At 44.3% G+C, this 22,246-nt stretch overlaps 1 protein-coding gene and 1 long non-coding RNA gene across 4 annotated transcripts in view; both read right to left on the reverse strand.

Moving 5' to 3' along the window:
• Nucleotides 1-1,634: 1,634 nt before the first annotated feature.
• The window catches only part of PRKCSH (PRKCSH beta subunit of glucosidase II), a 306,309-nt gene continuing 285,697 nt past the window's right edge, over nt 1,635-22,246 (reverse strand). For all 3 annotated transcript variants that reach the window (XR_013622808.1, XM_068114189.2, XM_068114202.2), the window contains 2 exons: nt 17,035-17,219; nt 1,635-1,919 (listed from right to left, as the gene is read on the reverse strand). Coding sequence is in view for 2 of the 3 variants with exons in the window: in XM_068114189.2 (XP_067970290.2) it covers nt 17,061-17,219 (159 nt within the window). In the remaining variant the exon portion in view is untranslated. The remainder of the gene's footprint in view (nt 1,920-17,034; nt 17,220-22,246) is intronic.
• On the reverse strand, nt 9,226-10,344 carry LOC144889734 (uncharacterized). The gene is made up of 2 exons (XR_013622035.1): nt 9,985-10,344; nt 9,226-9,858 (listed from the first exon to the last, which is right to left on the reverse strand). It is a non-coding gene; the product is annotated as an uncharacterized LOC144889734 (long non-coding RNA).

Genomic DNA, 22,246 nt, shown 5'->3' on the forward strand with positions numbered 1-22,246 from the left:
TGCACCTATGGTGAAAATTACCTGTCAATCGGACCAACGGTTGCAGAGAAAATCATATTTATTCTGTGCGGACAAACAAACGGACTGAAATGCAATACCCTCTCCTCTGGCGAGGGTAACAATAAAAGGAGCAATCAGAGATTGCAAACCCTCGCCAGGATGTATTTTCAGTGGTTTTTAAGGCTTTTGTGTTAAAACAAATATGGCGGCCGAACCACGTGATGGATGACGTCATCATTATTTTTTTTTCTAAACTAATATATTTCTAGATTATGCTCAAGAAATTTCATCTTGATCGGATGAAGTTTTGTACTTGTCGAATTATGACGTCATAATGGAGACACCTATGACATCATCATTAACATACTTTATTCGCCATGGAGAGTTCTTTACGAGCCATGTCTCAATTTTTTATATTCAGCGCTTTCCGAGATATAGAGGTGCAAAGTTTTTCGATTTTTCCAAGATGGCGGCCGAACCACGTGACCTATGACGTCATAATTATAAAAAAAATTATACAGGTGGAGTTGCACCTATGGTGAAAATTTCCTGTCAATCGGACCAACGATTGCAGAGAAAATCATATTTATTCTGTGCGGACAAACAGATAGACAGACAGCCAAATGGACCCAAATGCCATAATACCCTCTCTTCTGGCGAGGGTAATAAAAGAAAAGTACAGACAGGGAAGTGTGTGCTCTCTCAATATTTTCAGTATTATTGTATGGAGAAGACTGAGGTGATGTGGGCTGGGCAGCAGAGAAAATAAATAAATATCAGGTTGGAGGGGAAGGAGTTCAGACAAGGAAATAGGTTTGAGTATCTGGGGGGAACAGTGACTGGAGATGGTATGTTGGAAGTAGAGGTGGGGAGGATGATTCAGGTGGGTGGAAATGAATGGAGGAGGGTGGAGGGAGTAATAGCAGACATAAAGATATCAAGGGGATTGAAAGGAAAGGTTCTAAGGTCGTGTGTAATGTCAGCCTATCATTATGGTCTGGAAACGTGGCACTGACAGAGACACAACAGAGGATGCAGGTTTGCGAGAACAATTGGGTCAGGAGGATTGCGGGAGTGAATAGAAGGGATCAACTCAGGGAAGAGATTGGTGTGTAGATGAGTTTGATGTGGAGGTGGTGAAATGCCGGCTGAGATGGGCTGGACATTCGGTGCAGATGGGGAAGAGAGAATGGCAAAGAGAGCAGCTAGGTTGAGGGAATAAGGTATGAGGAAAAGAGGTAGACCGTGGTTGAGATGGGAGGATCGTGTGAGGAGGGAGTAAGGTGGGGTGGTTGGACAGTGGAGAGATTTGGCTGAGGAAAGAGGAGAGTGGAGGAGTATCGTGGTCAAGGCAGGGCTGGAGCTTGGTGTCATTGGACCTCATCCTTATAAAGGGAAGAGGAGGAGAAGACGAATGTCAAAAATTGTACAATTGTAAATATTCATTTCAGAGAATAAAACTTCTCACTTCATATCCACCCAAATACACTCTCCTCTGTGTCGCCATGAATTATGATGGTCAGTAACATGTCTGTTACCAAAACCAATTCCTCTTTTGAGCAAAACCTTCCATAATGACTTTTGCATGTATGAACAAAAAGCAGTTTGTGATTGAAATGCGCAGCATAACACACTTTTGGGAACAGTGACTTTATTTCGCCAGTGCAACATTGTACGCAAATGAATGGGGGCCACAACAGGGTGTAAAACAGCATTTGAGGAATTTTATGAACAAATAAGAACAACAAGACCAAACAAATTCCAGGAATGCAAAAAAAATTCACAGCCTTCTTGGCATTTAAAGTAGGAATATCCCATAAAGAAATTATCCTGAAAAGAAAAGAACTAGACATCAACGCAAAAAGGATTCCGAAAGCACAGCAGAAATCAGGTTCATTACAGGTCCAACTTTCAACTTCCTAGAGAGAGAAAAGAGTCGTGATTAATGTAAAAATAGTTTAATTTAAAGGAACACTCCAGGAATTTTACAATGGCTTCAATTCAATCATCCACGTTTCAAAAACTACATCTGTGAATAATTGCGACTTGTGAACGAGAAAGGTACTCTTCGACGTTGCAACGTCAACCGATATGTCTCCAATGACATTATTACATCATCAAACAGTGCCCTCAATAAGTATTGGAACAGTGATGTCAAATTTCTTATTATTGCTATATTCCCAAGACATTTCGATTTTAGATCCAAAGATGAGCAAGTACAAATACATTCAAAGTACACCGCCCCCATGCAAAATAAATAAATAACATCCAATACCGCCGCGCAGCAAATATTGGGAGAGGTGCACAATAATCGATTGATTAATTGTGTAATTAAAATCAACAAACAATAATCGTAAAATAATTTCTTATTTAATTTCTTAGGCAGTTGCCCTGAAACAACTTGCCTTTGCCTCTTGGAAGGCAAATCCAACTGAAGGCAATCTCAGTTCCTTCCACCAAGCTCGGAACAAGTGTGTCTACCGTCAGGAGTGCCAGGAAGCACTATTTTTTTTTATTTTTATTTTTTATTTTTTTTTGTATACAATATCGAGGCTCGTGAAAGAGCGAACATTAATCACATGAACACACAGAAAGACAAACCGACACATAAAACATATAACATAGGGAGCGGTAGACAAGATGGGGAGAGAGGGGGAAGGACACAAACACAACATTTGAGAGCAGGGACCGAGAGACATGGAGACATCGAGAGATCTGAGAGAGGGCGAGGGCTTTGGGGGGGGGGGGGGGGGGGCGTGGGAAGGGGGCAGTGGGAGAGGTATAAAACATATGGACACTGCCAGGACTTCCAGGAAAGAAGTTGGAATTTCAAACAAGGTGGATCTGGGGTGAATTAGCGGGGGTAGAAAAGATCAAGGTTTTGGATAGGGGAAGATAAGAGATGGTGGTGAACAGCTGTTTTAAAGACCTGGAGGGAGGAGTGGGATTGAAGGGAGTGAGGGAGTTTGTTCCAGAGGCGGGAGAAAAGAGGAATGAAAGAGTGAAGGTGAGCGGAGAGCCGAGATTTCGGCAGTTTAACCATCAGAGGGTTGCTGGCAGATCTTGTGCGACCTGTAGGAATATTTGGGGGACAGAGCACAGAGAGAGCTGGGGGTGCAAGGCCGGAGAGGAGTCGGTAGAAGACAGAAAGACCACCTACCTGCCTGCGGTGAGTGAGTGAAAGGCCCTCAGAGATAGCTTCATCGCGGGAGATTCCAATAATTCTGAAAGCTTTGGTTTCAACAGCGTGAAGCCGAGCTAGGTGTGAGGCAGGAGCACCGGCCCATAGGGGAGAACAGTATTCCATTGAGCTGCGGATGAAAGCCTTGTATGTGGTGAGGAGCTCAGGTGTGCCGAGGAAGGACTTCGCACGACGGAGGATGCCCAGTCGGCGACTGGCTTTGGAGGCCAGCTTGGAAATGTGGTTTTCCCAAGAAAGATCATGGCAGATAGTGAGACCCAAAATCTTGAGCGACAGAACTTCTTGGAGAGGATTGTTGAGAAAGTAGATGGGAGGGTTGTCCAGTCGATCTTTTCGGAGAGACATAGTAAGAGTGTGAGATTTGTCAGGATTGAAAGACATGTTCCACTTGTTTGACCAGTCTGTGATTTTGTCCAGGTCTTCAGAGAGTGAGGAGGCAGCAGACTGCCGATCTGAGGGAAGAGGAATGGAGCGGCAGAGAGTGGAGTCATCAGCAAAGAGATAGAGAGGATTTTCGAGAGAGTCAGAGAGATCATTGATGAAGACCAGAAAAAGCACGGGGCCCAGAACACTGCCTTTGGGAACTCCAGCCTGAACAGGAAGAGGAGATGAGAGAAACCCATTCAGGGCCACACGTTGACGACGACTAGAGAGGAAGTCCGCCAGCCATGCGTGGAGATTTCCATGGATACCAAAGGAGGAGAGTTTGGTGAGCAGAGCGGGGTGCCAGACCGTGTCGAAGGCACGTGATATGTCGAGGGAGACAGCTCTAATTTCCTGTTTGGCATTGAGGACCTCCATCCATTGTTGAGACAGCAGAAGCAGCATGTCCAGAGTAGAGTGACCTGGTCTGAAACCAAATTGATGATCAGAGATCAAGCCATTGGAGAAGAGGAAAGATTTCATATCAGAAGCAATGATGGATTCCATGACTTTGCTGATAATTGGGAGAAGGCTGATTGGTCTGTAGTTGCTAGGATCTGTTTTTGCACCTTTTTTGTGCAAAGCGGTGATGTTGGCTGATTTCCAAGCAGATGGCAGTTGACCTTGAGCAAAAGAGAGGGTGAAGAGAACAGAGAGAGGGTGAGATAGAGCAGCAGAGCAGGATTTTAGGACCCGTGGGCTGATGCCGTCGGGTCCAGTTGCAGAATCAGAGTCGAGGGTTGACAGAAACTTTTCCACCTTGTCAGGAGGAAAGGACACGGAGTCCAGGAGCAGCAGGGTACGACTGGGTATGGTGGGTACAGAGAGGGATGGGTTTGGGACACAAGATTTAGAGGCAAACACAGAGTTGAGGCATTCAGCTTTTTCACGTGTGGAGTCAGCTGTGTAGCCGTTTGAGGTAAGGGAGGGGATGGAGGGGGAACAAACACCAGAAACGGATTTGACCAGACGCCACCAGGATTTGGAAGAGGGAGACAGATAAGAGAGTTCGGTCTTGAGAACGGAGAGATATTGTTTCCTGGCTCTCCTGAGGGTGGACACACACTTGTTTCGGGCTTTGTGAAAGGAAATGAGATTTCCTTCCGTTGGATTTGCTTTCCAGGAGACGAAGGCAAGTTGTTTCTGGGCAACAGCCTCACCACAAGATTCCGTGTACCATGGACGGGAGGAAGGGTATGACAACTGAAGACGAGATGGGATAAATCTGTGCATGAGAGAGAGCAATTTACTTTGGAAGAATTCCCAGGATGAGTTGATGTCAGAGGTGGTAGAGATGGGAGACCAGTCCAGATGATTGATGGCTGCTTGAAGACCGTGCCAGTTGGCCTGAGTGAAATGCCAGACTCGTCGACGCTGAGCAGGCTCCCTGAGGATGGTCAGAGAGATGTCCACTTTAACAAGGACATGATCAGATGATCCGATCGGAGCAGAAGAAGAGCAGCAGACATTTTCAGGGAAGTTAGTCATAATCAAGTCCAGAAGAGAAGATGTTCCGTTGACTGAGATCCGGGTCGGGAAATTGACAGATTGTGTCAGTCCCAGTGAGTCGCAGAAGTCCTTTGCTGAGGAGCCATGGCTGGTGAGAGAGGTACCCACACCCAGCCAACTGGCATGATGACAGTTGAAATCACCACATATGAGGAAGAGAGAGTTGGGATGAGTAGATAGAAGTTGGTCCATATCATCAGACAGCGAGATGTAGATGGAGTCATCACTGTTTGGTGGACGGTACAACACACATATGAACAAGAGGTGGGAGCGAAGGGGAAGCTGTAGCCAGAGGTATTCCTGGGGGTGAGGTGGAGAGAGTGCAGTGCAGGGCGAGTGAGGAAGGGAGTTTTTGATAAAGATAGCAACCCCGCCTCCAGGACGAGGCTCAGGTCTATCATACCGGAGGAGGGAGTAGCCCGGGAGAGATACTATGGAATCAGACATCATAAAGGAGGAAAGTTTCTGTTAAGCAGATCACGTCTGGTTTGACAGAAGCAACCTGTATGGAGAGATCAGTTAAGTTTGAACGAAGGCCCCGGATGTTTGAGGTCCATACCGTTAATGAAGAGGAAGGGGGAGCATCAGATACAGAACAGGGGGGAGGAGGGGTAGGGTAAGATGTGGAAGAGGTGGAAGAGGTAGGGAGAGCTGTTGAAGGTGTGTCAGAGATTTCAGAATAGCTCGGAGAAAGGGAAGGATGGGGCGGACAAAAGGTTTGATGGTGATTGGGTGAGCCACAATGAGGTGTTATTTGAGGAGGGGGAAGAGCGAGGCAGAAGGTTGGGGGAGATGGAGGTGAGAATTTGAAGGGGGAAGAAGCGGGGAGGACGCTTTGAGGAGGGGGAGTGAGCGGGGGGAAATTGAGAAGCAATGAGGGTGGGGAGATTTGAAGGGGAGGGGTGAGGGGGGAGTTTGGGAGGGAAGGGACAAGGGGAGGGATTTGAAAGGGATGGGATATGGGGGAGATTTGGAGGGGAGGGGTGAGGCAGGAGTCTAGGAGGGGAGGGGCGAGGGGGCGTCTTGGCGGGGAGGGGTGAGGGAGTAGTTTAGGAGGGAGGGGGCAAGGGGGGAGATTTGAAAGGGATGGGTGATGGGGAAGATTTGGAGGGGAGGGGTGATGGGGAAGATTTGGAGGGGAGGGGTTATGGGGAAGATTTGGAGGGGAGGGGTGAGATTGGATTTTTGAAAGTGTACGATTTATGGGAAACGAACATTTATTGCAAAATGAGTTTCTTGTGACCTTCGAGTTAAAAATACGTTTAAGGACGCTGGATGGAGGATGGAGTGCAGGAGAGTTTAGGGAATGTAGAACAAAGGCACTATAGGAGATGGATATTTTTTTTGGGATGAATTGATTTGGTGAGCAAGTCGAAAGCAGCCTTTTAAAGAAGAAGAAGAAAAAGGTGTTATAAAATATGACGGAATACATAACTTGAGGGGAAAGTGTAAACATTGAAGGTTAATGAGTGAAAACTATCTGGGGAAATGGGGGAGAAACACGTGGTCGAAGAACGAACGAACGAATAAGAATGAATAAACGAATGAGAACAGAGAAGGAAATGTTTTTTTTTTGTTTTTTTTGAGTTGAGATTTACACAAGGAAGTAGGCTATGGGTGAAAAGCCTGGGAATACAGAGAACGAAAGTTATTGGATCACAAACGACGGACCACTGAGAGAAAAACAAAGCCTCAAGGTTGTACAGTGCACACTGTACAAGGCCTTGCTCGCGACACGGCAAACAGACGATCAATTTATGAAAGATAAACACCGAGAAACAACCAAAGTTGCACACAATAACTTCACACACCGAAAGATAAATACAGTTTCGACAAAATACAATTGTGAACAGACTTAACTTCGAAAAACGTGGAGACCGTGTGGAGCTTCGAAAATCCCTGCCGCCGTCTCCAAGATCAAGGCGTTAGAGCCTTGTTAGGACCCTTGGGAGTCTGGGATCAAGGCGTGACTCCGCTCTCTTCCGCTCCTTCCGCTCCATCAAGGCGTTATCTCTCCACACTCAAGATTGAACACTCAAACCTGTCTCCTTCCTCCAAATCCTGGTGGTGTCTGGCCAAATCTGTTTCTGATGTTTGTTCACCCTCCATCCCCTCCCTTACCTCAAATGGCTACACAGTTGACACCGCATGTGACAAAGCCGAATGCCTCAACTCTGTGTTTGCCTCAAAATCTTGTGTCCCAAACCCATCTCTCTCTGTTCCCACCATACCCAGTCGAACCCAACTGCTCCTGGACTCTGTGTCCTTCTCTCCTGACAAGGTGGATAAGTTTTTGTCAAACCTCGACTCTGATTCTGCAACTGGACCAGACAGCATCTGGACTCCCAAGGGTCCTAAAATCCCAGACTCCCAAGGGTCCTAAAATCCTGCTCTGCCGCTCTATCTCACCCTCTATCTGTTCTCTTCACCCTCTCTTTTGCTCAGGGTCATCTGCCAACATCTTGGAAATCAGCAAACATTACCGCTTTACACAAAAAAGGTGCAAAAACACTACAGACAAATCAGCCTGCTCCCAATTATCAGCAAAGTCATGGAATCCATTATTGTTTCAGATATCAAATCCTTCCTCTTCTCCAATGGCTTGATCTCCGATCATCAATTTGGATTCAGACCAGGTCATTCTACTCTGGACATGATGCTTCTGCTGTCTCAACAATGGATGGAGGTCCTCAATGCCAAACAGGAAATCAGAGCTGTCTCCCTTGACATATCATGTGCCTTCGATACGGTCTGGCAACCCGCTCTGCTCACCAAACTCTTTTCCTATGGTATCCATGGAAATATCCATGCATGGCTTGCGGACTTCCTCTCTGTTCGTAGTCAACGTGTGGCCCTGAATGGATTTCTCTCATCTCCCCCTTCCTGTTCAGGCTGAAGTTCCCCAAGGCAGTGTTCCGGGCCCTGTGCTTTTTCTGGTCTTCATCAATGATCTCCCCGACTCTTTGGAAAATCCTCTCTATCTCTTTGCTGATGACTCCGCTCTCTTCCGCTCCATTCCTCATCCCTCAGACCGGCAGTCTGCAGCCTCCTCACTCTCTGCAGACCTGGACAAAATCACAGACTGGTCAAACAAGTGGAACATGTCTTTCAATCCTGACAAATCTCACACTCTTACTATGTCTCTCCGAAAAGACCAACTGGACAACCCTCCAATCTACTTTCTCAACAATCCTCTCCAAGAAGTTCCGTCACTCCAGCTTTTGGGTCTCACTATCTGCCATGATCTTTCCTGCGAAAACCACATTTCCAAGCTGACCTCCAAAGTCAGTCGCCGACTCGGCATCCTCCGTCGTGCGAAGTCCTTCCTTGGCACACCTGAGCTCCTCACCACATACAAGGCTTTCATCTGCAGCTCAATGGAATAGTTCTTCCCTCTGGGCCGGTGCTCCTGCCTCACACCTAGCTCGGCTTCACGCTGTTGAAACCAAAGCTTTCAGAATCATTGGAATCTCCTGCGATGAAGACACAGTAACTCCGAGAGCCTTTCACTCACTCACTGCAGGTAGGTTGGTGGTCTTTCTGTCTTCTACAGACTCCTCTCCTGCCTTGCTCCCCGAGCTCTCTCTGTGCTCTGTCCCCCAAATATTCCTACAGGTCGCACAAGATCTGTCAGCAACCTCTTATGGTTAAACTGCCATAATCAAGGCTCTCTGCTTACTTTCACTCTTTGATTCCTTTTTCTCCTACCTCTGGAACAAACTCCTTCACTCTCTTCAATCCCACACCTCCCTCCAGGTCTTTAAAACAGCTGTTCACCACCATCTCTTATCTTCCCCCATCCAAAACCTTGATCTTTTCTACCCCTGCTAATTCACCCCAGATCCACTTTTTTGAAATAGCAACTTCCTTCCTGGAAGTCCTTGCAGTTTCCATGTGCTTTATACTTTTCCCACCTCCTCCCGCCCCCCCCCCCCCAAGCCTTCTCTCTCCCACAGACCTCCTGATGTCCCTGCTCTCAAATGTTGTGTTTGTGTGCTTCCCCCTCTCTCCCCATCTTGTCTACCGCTCCCCTTATTATGTTTTATAATAATAATAATAATGTCTGTTTGATTTTTTTGATTTTTTGTGTCTGTTTGTTTGATTTTTTTGTGTGATTAATGTTAGCTCTTTCACGAGCCTCGATCGTGTACACAAAAAAAAACAAAAAATTGGCTAATGGCATACCTCAACCACCAGTGTTTCGTCCGAAGCTGTAACTTTTTGAATATTAAATAAGTCATTAATCGGGAAAAAAATGAATTAATTGATTAATCAATAAATAAACAATTATGTCGTGCATAGCATACTTGCGAAATCCCTAAAATAAGTTGTTGGCCTATGATGACCTCACAAATAATTAGTGGTTGAACTCAGTGACCTGGTATACAAATCCTCTTAAAATTTAGTCAATCAGATGAAAATAGAGGATTTTAGAAACTTGGCCTACGTTGACCTTTTGGCCTATGTTGACCTCAAAAATACTTGGTGGTTGAATTCAGTGACCAGATATGCAAATCCTCTTAAAATTCCAAGTCAATCAGATGAAAATTGATGATTTTAGAAATTCGGCCTATGATGACCTTTTGGCCTATGTTGACCTCAAAAATACTTGGTGGTTGAATTCAGTGACCATATATGCAAATCCTTTTCAAATTTCAAGTCAATCGGATGAAAATCGAGGATTTTAGAAACTTGGCCTATGTTGACCTTTGGCCTATGTTGACCTCAACAATACTTGGTGGTTGATTCAGGGTTCAGATCTGCAAATCGTCTTAAAATTTCAAGTTACTTGGATGAAAATTGAAGATTTTAGAAACTTGGCCTATGTTGACCTTTTGGCCTATGTTGACCTCAGAAATACTTGGTGGTTCAATTCAGTGACCAGATATGCAAATCCTCTTAAAATTCCAAGTCAATCAGATGAAAATTTATGATTTTAAAAATTCGGCCTATGTTGACCTCAAAAATACTTGGTGGTTGAATTTAGTGACGAGATATGCAAATCCTCTTCAAATTTCAAGTTAATCGGATGAAAATTAAGGATTCAAGAAATCTGAAAGGGTTGTTGACATTATGGCCTATGATGACCTGAAAAATAATTGGTGGTTGAATTCAGTGACCATATATGAAAATCCTTTTCAAATTTCAAGTCAATCGGATGAAAATTGAGGATTTTAGAAATTTGACAAAGTTGGTGACCTTTGGCCTATGTTGACCTATTGACCTTTTGACCGCAAAAACAATAGGTTTCTTGCTCATGACCAACTTTACCATTTGGTGAAGTTTCGTGAAGATCGGTTGAAAATTGTGACGTGTAGGCGACTGACAAACAGACAGACAAAATAACGAACAAGACCAACCAATATACTTGAGAAAAACATCGATTTTCACAAGTAAAAATATCCTTTATAGCCACATCACTTGGTCACTGCTGTGTCCAAATATGAGCTTCCTGGCTCAAAACGTGCCTGAGATATTGCCCAGATGAGAAAAAAAAAAAAAAGGTGAATAATAATGAAAACTAGAACTGCCACTTTAAAACTGCTGGCAGTGATGACCGGTTTACTCGCACCCACTTTTGATGCAACCCCACTGTTGATACAACCCCACTTTTCATACAACCCCACTTGTGATACAACCCCACTTTCATTGGACATGCTTTGACACAACCCCCTTGGATACAACCCCGACACACACACACACACACACACACACACACACACACACACACACACACACACACACACACACACACACACACATCCCCCCTACCCCCTCCCACACACCCACCCACACCCCCCCCCCACATGCACACCCTTCCAAACACACACACACACCCACACACACACATCCCTCCCCCCCCCACACACACATCCCTCCCCCCCCCACACACACCCACACATCCCTCCCCCCCCACACACACACACACATCCCCCCTACACACACACACACACACACACACACATCCCCCCTACACACACACACACACACACACACACACACACACACACACACACACACACACACACACACACACACACACACATACACACATCCCCCCTAACCCCACCCACACCCCTACCCCCAAACACACACACACACACATATCCACACACACACACACACACACACACACAAACATGCGCACACCCCTCACCCCACGTGCACAAACACCCCACCCCCACACACACACACACACACACACACACACACACACACACACACACACACACACACACACACACACACACATCCACACCCACACACAAACACACATATCCACACACACACCCACACACAAACACCCCCACACCCCTCCCTCCACACACCCACACATATCCACACAAATGCACATCCCCTTCCACCCCACCCCCTCCCCCACATACACACACACACACACACAAACACACGCACACATCTCTACACCGTCCCCCACCCCAACACACACACACATGCACACACAAATCCCCCCACCCCTAACACACACAAACACATGCACACATCCCCCCTACCCCCACCACACCCCTCCCCCCATACGCACACCCCTCTAAACACACACACACACACACCAACCTCCCCCCCCCCCCCACCTACACACACACACACACACCCACACACACACATCCCTCCCCCCCCACACACACATCCCTCCCCCCCCACACACACACACACACACATCCCCCCTACACACACACACACACGCACACACACACACACACACACACACACACACACACACACACACACACACACACACACACACACACACACACACGCACACACACATGCACACACACATACACACATCCCCCCTAACCCCACCCACACCCCTACCCCCAAACACACACACACACACAACCAACCCCCCCCCCCCCCCACCTACACACAAACACACACACACACATCCCTCCACCCCCCCCCCCCCCCACACACACACATCCCCCCTACACACACACACGCTTATTTTTCAAGATATGCAGGTTGCAAGGTCAGACATATATATGGTGGCGGCCATCTTGGATTTTGACGTGGCGACCCAATTTTCGATAGCGTTCTTCCTTGTGCCTAGATACACCCACACACCAAATTAGAAGTTGCTACTTCGCTTATTTTTCAAGATATGCAGGTTGCAAGGTTCAGACATACATGGTGGCGGCCATCTTGGATTTTGCCGTGGCGACCCAATTTTCAATAGCTGGCGCATGCGCAGATGGGTTGCACTGCGATGCCACTGAAAAGCGACTGAGAAAACCGCGCATGCGCAGATCGCGGACATGATTCATTTCGATTTATATCTTTATTTATTTTCCGAAAAGACGTCTGAATTCGAAAATCGCGCGATGACGTCACGACGTAAATGCATTTCTTCATATAACTTCAGATCGGCTGGATGGATTGTGACGAAATAAACGGCATCGTGTAGGGCATTTATTTGCGCAAATTTCAAGACCAATTACGACCATGACAGCCATTTCCTTCTCGCACAGCACCTTACGTAATATGTGGATGGATGTTTGCATATGCGCAAATGGGCCATTGTATTTTCGTGTATTACGGACGCGCCTTGATGGGCTTACTTTCAGTGAAATACGATCGAGTTAAAAATAGTCAGAATTTGAGCAAATCTGTTTCATTCGTTTGTTAATATGCCTCATCTATTGACAAATATGCAATTATAATTTTTTTTGCGGTTCAAATGACCGCGGGAGATCGCGTTATCGTGAGCACGTTCTGGATAGACAAAATGGTGTGTTTCTTCTTCTTTCAACAATAAAGACATAGCTTCGCGACCGTACATCCAATCATCTTGAAATTTTGCACACTTGTTACTCGTCATGACTTCTACTACAGTATGAAGTTTCACGTCGATCAATAAAGCGATTCAAGAGATATCCATTTTTAAAAAAAAAATCGTTTAATTAACGATATCTGCCAAACCACGTGACCTATCGCAAATTCTAAAATGACATTTTAGTAGACTGACATGCTGAACAGACCTGTGAAGTTTCTCCTCGATTGGATCAAAAATGAGGGAGGAGCTACGTTTTAAAGGTTCATGCTTTAAACCGTCATAACTCTGAAACCATGTGTCGGATGACGTCGCCCTCGCTGACTTTTTTGTTCGTCATGGGCATGCGATTCTGCGTGCAAAGATTGGCCTCGATCTGTTCAGCCGTTGCAGAGAAAAAGGGGTTTTCGTGTTTTCACGAAAAACAAGATGGCGGCCGAAGCACGTGACCTGCGACGTCATAATTACCATTAAAACATTCTACAGACCGAGTCCCTCCTATGGTGAAAATTTTATCTCAATCGGCCCTATTATTGCAGAGAAAATGTTTTTTAAAGGAAATTAAAACTGAAAATGGCAAACGCACTGATGTCGGATGATGTCGTGGCCTGGCAGGACAAAATGGTGTGTTTCTTCTTCTTTCAACAATAAAGACTTATAGCTTCGCGACCGTACATCCAATCATCTTGAAATTTTGCACACTTGTTACTCTTCATGACTTCTACTAGAGTATGAAGTTTCACGTCGATCAATAAAGCGATTCAAGTGATATCCATTAAAAAAAAAAATCGTTTAATTAACGATATCTGCCAAACCACGTGACCTATCGCAAATTCTAAAATGACATTTTAGTAGACTGACATGCTGAACAGAGCTGTGAATTTTCTCCTCGATTGGATCAAAAATGAGGGAGGAGCTAGGTTTTAAAGGTTCATGCTTAAAAACGTCATAACTCTGAAACCATGTGTCGGATGATGTCGTGCTCGCTGACTTTTTTGTTCGTCATGGGTATGCGATTCTGCTTGCAAAGTTTGGGCTCGATCCGTTCAGCCGTTGCGGAGAAAAAGGGTTTTTTGTGTTTTTTCACGGAAAACAAGATGGCGGCCGAACCATGTGACGTATGACTTCGAAAATTTTCGCATTCTGAGTTTTTTTTAACTAAGCATCTGGGGTAAAAATCTCTTTTTCGGGGGAGAAAAACTGTGTTTGACGAATTCTAACCTCTTAACGTTAGCATTTTTGATATACTCAATACACATGTTTTTTGTTCCCATTGCAGAGTTCTTTAGAATGAGCCATTCCTCAAATTTTTCCATTGAGCCGTTTCGGAGATACAGAGGGGCAAAGTTGAAGGTGTTTTACAAGATGGCGCCCATACCACGTGACCTATGACGCCATCATTAGCATTTAAAAATTCTAGAAGCCTAGCCGATCATTTGATGAAAATTTCCTGTCAATCCGTCCAGCGGTTGCTGAGAAACTAAATTATGAAGTTTTCGGAGGTGCAAAATAGCGTGGAAGAATAATAATAATAAGAAAAATTCTAGCAGTAATAATAGGTTACTCTCCATTTCATGGAGAGTAAACCTAATAAATAAATAATAATGGTAAAATAATTAAATGATTAATCAATTGGCTAATGGAATATCTAAAACACCACCGTTTTATCCAAATCTGTAACCATAAAAAAATTAAGTTATTAAATAAGTAATTGAATAATTAAATAATTAATTGATTAATCAATAAATCAAAAATTTACAGCCAAATCACTTGGTCATTGGCATGTCCAAATATCAGCTTCCTAACTCAAAAGGTGCCTGAGATAATGGTCAGAAGAGAAAGGAAATGTATAAGTACTTAATTAATCGCTAATAATTAAGTAACCAATCAATTAATTGATTAATCAAAAAACAGAAAATACCATTTTTGACAAAGTACTTGCTCACTATTGTGCCCAAATTTCAGCTCGCTAGCTCAAAGGATGGCTGAGATATCACCCGGACAAACAAGAAAGAAAGAAAGAAAACAAGAAAACAAACAACCAGAGTGAAAACTGAGTACTCCTTTCAGCGTACGTCATTGCCGAGCCCCCTTCGGTGCCCGGCAATGACGTTATGCAGCGCCTGGAGATGGCATAGGAAAGGAGTGGTGTACAACAACCAGAGTAAAAACTGAGTACTCCCTTACAGCATGCGTCATTGCCAGGCGCCCTTTGGTGCCCGGCAATGACGTTATGCAGCGCCTGAAGATGAAATAGGAAAGGAGCCGTGTACAACAAGTACAGATACATTCAGAGTATACCGCCCCCATGCCAAATAAATAAATATGTGGCGTACAATATGAGGCAAGAGTACTTCCCCCTCCCCCTTCCCACGCCTCCTCCCCACAAGCCCTCTCCCTCCCACAGATCTCCCGATGTCCCTGCTCTCAAATGTTGTGTTTGTGTGCTTCCCCTTCTCTTCCCATCTTGTCTACCGCTCCCCTTATTACATACTTTGTGTGTCTGTTTGATTTTTTTTGTGTGATAAATGTTAGCTCTTTCATGAGCCTCGATCCTGTATACAAAAAAGAAAAAAGAAAAATAGAAAAAAGAAAAAGAAAAAAAGAAGGTCGGGTTTTATTTATTGGTATTTCTATGGATACGTTTGACCATCGTACAAAAATATAGCACGTTTTATGCTCAGTCCCCTTATTTTAGGATAGCATAAGTATTGGAACAGATTAGCTTAAAGTAAATTAAAGTAGTATAATCGTTAGTATTTGGTTGAATATCCCTTTCATGCAATAACTACTTCGAGTCTGTGACCCACTGACATCACCAAACTCTTGGTATCGACGTTTGAGATGCTTTGCCAAACCTTTACTGCAGTCATTGTTTGTTTCAGAGGGTTTCTTTCTTCAGGGTCTTCAGCAAGTGAAACGCAACTCCATTGGATTTAAATCAGGAGATTGATTTGGCCAGTCTAAAACCTTCCACTTTTTCCCTTGATTAACTCCCTGGTTGCATTGGCAGTGTGTTTGGGCCATTGTCTCGTACATAAGCAGACAAAATGTTTCTGTACACTTCCGAATCCATTCTGCTGTTGCCATGATTAGTTACATCATCAATAAAGATGAGTGAGCCAGTTCCAGAGGCAGCCTGCAAGCCCAATAAATGACACTACCTCCTCCATGATTCACAGATAAAGTAGTGTGCTTTGGTTCATATGCAGTTCCTTCCTTTCTCCATACTTTAACCTTTCCATCGCTTTGGTAAAGATTTATCTTGGTTTCATTTGTCCAAAAACTTTGTTCCAGAACGCTACTGGTTCACATCTGTACTCCTTGGCAAATTATAATTTGGCCTTTCCATTTTTAGTGTATGTATACTGTACATAACAGACATCTTTATTCATGTCAAATACTCCCAAATATTTAGCAGGTCTACATTTAACTCTTTAAAGAATGGGGCTTGAATGGAGTTCGGTATAGGTTTTATTGAGGCCCAAGAGTCCTCACGCCATGTAAAGCAAATAAAGCCTTTTCAAGAACTTCGATCCTTATTCAGACAAACAATCTGGAACACTCTGTCCTCAGTCACACAACTTTCATCATCAGATTGGTTCATTGAAATCACTCCACCCCACTCGCCATTATGACACATCGCCCGCATGTACGTCAGTCGGTGTTTTCAGTTCTTGCACCTACCTCCAAGCTTTCATCGCTCAATGCGAGCTGTCGTCACTAAAATCATGAACAACTTTACTCTCGGATTGAAATGAATGAGGCAAATTTGGACTCTAAAAATGAAAAATAACAGGATAAACTGTGCCCGTTAACTCTGGTTTCTCTGTCAGTGGTCTGAAGCTTAGGAAGAAGGATGACATCATCAGATTTGGGGTCGCTGTGATTGGTCAGAACTCAGTTATTTACAAGCAAAATTCGGCACATTGAAAAATTTACTTTATCAAGTGATATTTTAAAAGACAAAAATTATTTCTGGGATTTTTTTTAGTTTGTTACTACAATGTAGACAAGATAATATGGCTGGAGTGTTCCTTTAACGATTATTTGTGCATGACAGACATCTAACTAATCATCAATATGTAATTGCTTCTTTCAATGGATGTACCTTCAATGGAAACAGACACCATGCACTCATAACTCAGAATGTGCCTGCTGCCACTCATCTCCAGGCTGTTTTTGAGACCTGGGCTCTTGGCAGAGTGCTGGAGTTTGCATCTCCATGGCATATTCACATCGCGATGGTTCCACAGTGGATGTGACAACAGTTTCACGACCACAAGTCAGTTTCACCTGCAGGGTGACAGTAAGAGTTAGAAAATTTTAAAGGAATAGCTTTGTGCAACAAGGGGATGAGTGGTGGTGAAGGATAAGGAAGATAAATAAAGAAAAACCAACTGAACGAGAACGGCACTCAGTATAGCGCAAACCTCCACCAAGCGGAACAGCTTATGTTTTGTATCCCACTGATAGTCCAGATCTGGATCCGGACATTAACCAAAATCTAATCGGCTTGTTCTTGTCACCTACCCAAATCATCCACCAAATTTTGTCATAACTCATCCACAACTTTTTGAGATACCGTGCTATTATACATCGTTTTTGACCCCGTCTCTCAATGGTGAAGAATCGCAAAAGATTATCGTATCCGGATCCAGATCTTCACCAAAATTGAATGAATTCTTCCTTGCGACACAACCAACCTGTTAACCAAGTTTGGTCCAAATCCGTCAATAACTTTTTGAGACATCGTGCAATATATCGTTTTTTGCCCTAGCTCTCAATGGTGAAGAATCACTTAAAAAATTATCGGATTCGGATCCGGACCTTCACCAAAATCTAATAATTTCTTCCTTGTCACACGCCCAACCTCTTCACAAAATTTCGTCCGAATCGTCCAACTTTTTGAGATATTCTGCTCACAGACAAACACAGACAAGCAAGGATGAAAATACAACCTCCGTCCACCTCTGGTGGTGGAGGTAACAAATTACCATGGTGTAATAAACATGATATCAAGTGATTTTGAACCTATTTACCAAATGCTATGGGACAATATCGTTAACATTATCGACAATGTCGTTAACCACATTCTGATAAACCACAAAAGATGGCTAGTGGAAAACAAGCATTAAGCAAAATTGCTCAGCTTAAAGGCATGATAGCCCTATCAAAAGTCAAAAAATAGCTTTGAAATTAAACCTAGAAAGCCATGATTAGATATGAAGGATATTCATGCTGACAATCTATACTGAGGAGCATCCATGAACAGATGAAAGAATAAAGCAGGCAATGCATCACCGCTCATCCAACACACCCAATGCATGCCAAAAGCCTAAAAATGCACAGAGAGCTGGCACCTAGCAACAAGGGTGTGCAGCTTTATGAGTGGCAGCAGAGAATAAAAGAGCAGTTTCTCAATTTGTTCCTGCCAAACACAATTCGATAAAGAGGGCACACTCCCCAAAATAAGAATGGCTTTCCTGCCAGGTGACCAGCAACAGAAAGAGAGTGTCGTCTAAATAATTCAAGTGCTTGCTTGAAACGAATGGAGAAAACTCATATGAGAGAAAAAAGCAAAATCATAACATTAGTGAGCGAAATGACTAAATTCCGAGTCACAATACAAATGCAAGAAGGTTTGTTGGGGTTCTATTAAAGTTGAAACCTATGGTGCTTCTATTCATTCCTAGAATGGGGTCATGTTCAAATGATCACTTGTGGAAGTTGGAGTCACTACATAATATAAGTGCAAACGAAATATTAACAATCTTTATTTCACAATTCACCATAAATTTCAAGTTGTTCACTGCAAGAAAGCAGAAATTCGAAACGGAAGTTCACCTTTCAGCATGGCAACGACCCAAAGCACACTGCTGAAGCTATACTGGAGTGGCTAAGGAACAAAAATATAAATGTCCTTGAGTGGCCCAGTCACAGGCCCGACCTAAATCCAATCTAAAATCGTGACATGACTTCAACATTGCTGTCCATCAATGCTCCCCGTGCAACTTGACTGAGCTTGAACAGTTTTGTACAGAATGGGCAAATATTGCTCAATCAAGGTGTGCAAAGTTGGTGGAGACCTATCCCAACAGTCACAGCTGTAATTGCTGTCAAAGTTGCTTCTACCAAGTATTAACTCAGGGGGGTGGACACTTACCAACCAATATATGCTGGTTTTGTATTTTTAATTAATTTTCTGAAATTTGTAGAATTTGTTTTTCACTTCAAAGTTGTGGGTTACAATGTGTAAATGAAGATGGAAAAAGATTGGTTTGATGCAATTTAATTCCAGGTTATAAGGCAACAAAAGGTGAACATTTTGAAAGGGGGTGTAGACTTTCTATATGCACTGCATTCCACAGTTCTGCAGCATTAGTTGGGTTCCTCTTGTTCTTCTGTTTCCAGGTAATCCCATTTAGCCTCAATGGGACTCATGTCCGGACTCTGAGGTGGCCATTGTGACACTTGGCGCACACCAGCAGTGACCTTGTTTTCCAAATACTGTTTCACTATATTGGAAGTGTGCTTTGGATCATTATCTTGTTGGAAAATGAATTTCTTTCGATGACACTATTTCCACTCGGAATGTTTCCACTAGGAATTTCGATAACAAATGTATACAGCCAGTGCTGCAACATCAGCTTGTACCTCTTTTTAAATCAGAGTCCCATTGATTTTAAAAAGATTTCCGACACCAAAAGCTGAGATACAATGCCAGAGAGTCACAGAGACTCCCCCGTGTTTCACAGTAGGCTGCAAACATTGCGTGCTGTACTATCCTCCAGGTTTTCAGCGTACAAACGGGCGTCTCTTAGATCTAAAAAGTTCAAACCTTGATTCATCAGACCAGCCTCCCCTTGTCCCCTACCCACCTCATCCAGCTACCCTCCCATCTCCCCACCACTCCTTGCCTCCCCCCTCCCCTCTTCACACCCCACCTCCACCCCCACACACACACATTCCCCTTGCTCACTCCTCTCGCCGCACTCATTCCCCCTTCCCACTCCCCTCACAGCCTCCACCCCACCCTTTCTCAGCCTCATCCTGGCTCCACACCCTCGACAAGTTTCCATACCACCTCTCCACATTCCTGCACCCAGTCAACAGCACCTCCTCTCCTGTTCCAAACTGTGTGGATTTCCAACAACTGGGGCCTCTACTACAACTTAATTAATCTCTCAATCCAGGCCGCTGCTGATAAACTGGACATCTGTTTAACACAATCATCTCTCCCACAGGCCGTACCGAACTCAGTGTGCCACCCTGGCTATCGTCTCCCCTGGTTTGACAGGCTGGAACCCCGTTCCGGCTTCAAAGTTGCACTTTCCTTCAATAACTCCAAGATCTCACTGTCAGTGTATCGATCTTACACCTCCAATCACATAGGAATGCCGAGTTGACTGCAACTTCTCCTCTGCTCCAATCTCTTGTTTGTCTGTGTATTGTACAGTCCTCCTAATGGTGACGACTCCATCTACTTCTCTCTCTCTCTCTCTCTCTCTCTCTCTCTCTCTCTCTCTCTCTCTCTCTCTCTCTCTCTCTCTCTCTCTCTCAGCCAACATGGATCAACTTTTAACCACCATCCCAACTCTCTCCTACTCATTTGTGGTGATTTCAACTGTCAACATGCCAATTGACTGGGTTTTGGTACATCTCTCACCAGACATTGCACTGCAGTAAAGGACTTCTGTGACTCCATGGACCTAACTCAATCTCTGGACTTTCTAAGCCAGGTTTCTGCCAATGGCAAATCCTCCATTCTGGACTTGGTAATGACCTACTTTCCTGGTGATGTCTCCTGTTCTTCCTCTGCTCCAATTGATTTGTCTGGTCATATGCTGGTGAGAGTTTTCAGAGAGCCCTGTGAATTTTCAGACAGCCGTCTCAGTGGCAGGGTGTCTGGCAGTTCACTCAGGCTGACTGTCAGGCACTGCTGACCTGCCATCTAACCTCAGAAGACTGATCTCCTTATATTTGACACCCCTGAAATTAATGCAGCCTGGGAATTCTTCCACAGAAACCTGCTCTCATTTTTTCTGCACAGATTCATTCCATATCATCTTCAGTTATCCCATTCCCGATTCTCTGCCAAAGGTACACGGAATTGCCAACCTCAAGAACAGCTGGCCAACCTCAAGAATGAACGTTCATACTTGTATCCTTCCTCAAAAACATGGTGGCACCTTGTCAAGTCTGTCTCTGGAGTATGTTCCCCCTCCATCCTATCCTTCTTTTCAAATGGCAGTACTACCGACTCCATTCGTGAGAAGGCCGAATGCCTCAATTGTGTTTGCTTCCAATAATTATGTCTCCAACCCCTTGCTATATGTACCTCATGCTACTGGGTCGCACCCAACTCCTCCTGGCTTCTGTCCTTTTTACCTGAGATGGTGGAGAAATTTTGGGCAAACCTCAACTTATTCTGTAACTGGCCCAGACAGCATCAGTGTAATGTTCTAATCTCCTACTCTCCTAGTCTAGCACATCCTCTTTCTGCTCTGTTCACCCTATCATTTGCCTTCGGTCATCTTCCATTTGCTTGGAAGTCGGTCAACATCACAACAGTCCTAAAACATGGTGCAAAAACCGATTCCCTCAACTATAGAATTACTATCAGCAAGGTCATGGAATTCATAAACACAGTTGACATTAAATGCCTCCTTCTCTCCAATGGCCTGATCTCAGACCATCAGTTTGGTGAAAGACCCAAGTTACTCTACCTTGAACATGGCATTTCCACCCTCCCAACAATGGATGTCAGAAATGAGATCAGGAAAGTCTATCTGGATATATCTCGAGCATTTGATACAGTCTGGCATTCCGCCTTGATTTTCAAACCCTCTGCCTATAGCATCCACCGCCACCTCCACACATGGCTTACTAACTTTCTCGACTCTCGTAGCGCAATGCGTAGCTCTAATCAGGATCCTCTAATCTCCACTTCTGGATTTCCTAATCTTCATCAACGATCTTTATAAGTGTTTGGAAAATTCTCTTGATCTCTTTGGTGGCAACTCCACACTCTGCTGTAACATATCTCACTATTCAGAAAGGTAGGCAGCAGCCTCTTCCCTCTCTGCAGACCTTGATATCATGAACTTCCTTAACAATCCTCTTGAAGTGGTTTAATCAGTAAAACTTCTGAGCCTCACTATCAGCCATGATATTTATTGGGCAAACTACATATCTAAGTTGGCCTCCAAAGCCAGTTGGATATCCTCCGTTGTGCAACGTCTTTCCTTGGCACATCTGAACTTTTATATACCTACAAGGCTCTCATCCACAGCTTGATGGGATACAGCTCTCCCCTCTGG

This window comes from Myxine glutinosa, chromosome 1, assembly GCF_964187855.1.
Source record: "Myxine glutinosa chromosome 1, kmMyxGlut1.1, whole genome shotgun sequence".
Taxonomy (NCBI): domain Eukaryota; kingdom Metazoa; phylum Chordata; class Myxini; order Myxiniformes; family Myxinidae; genus Myxine; species Myxine glutinosa.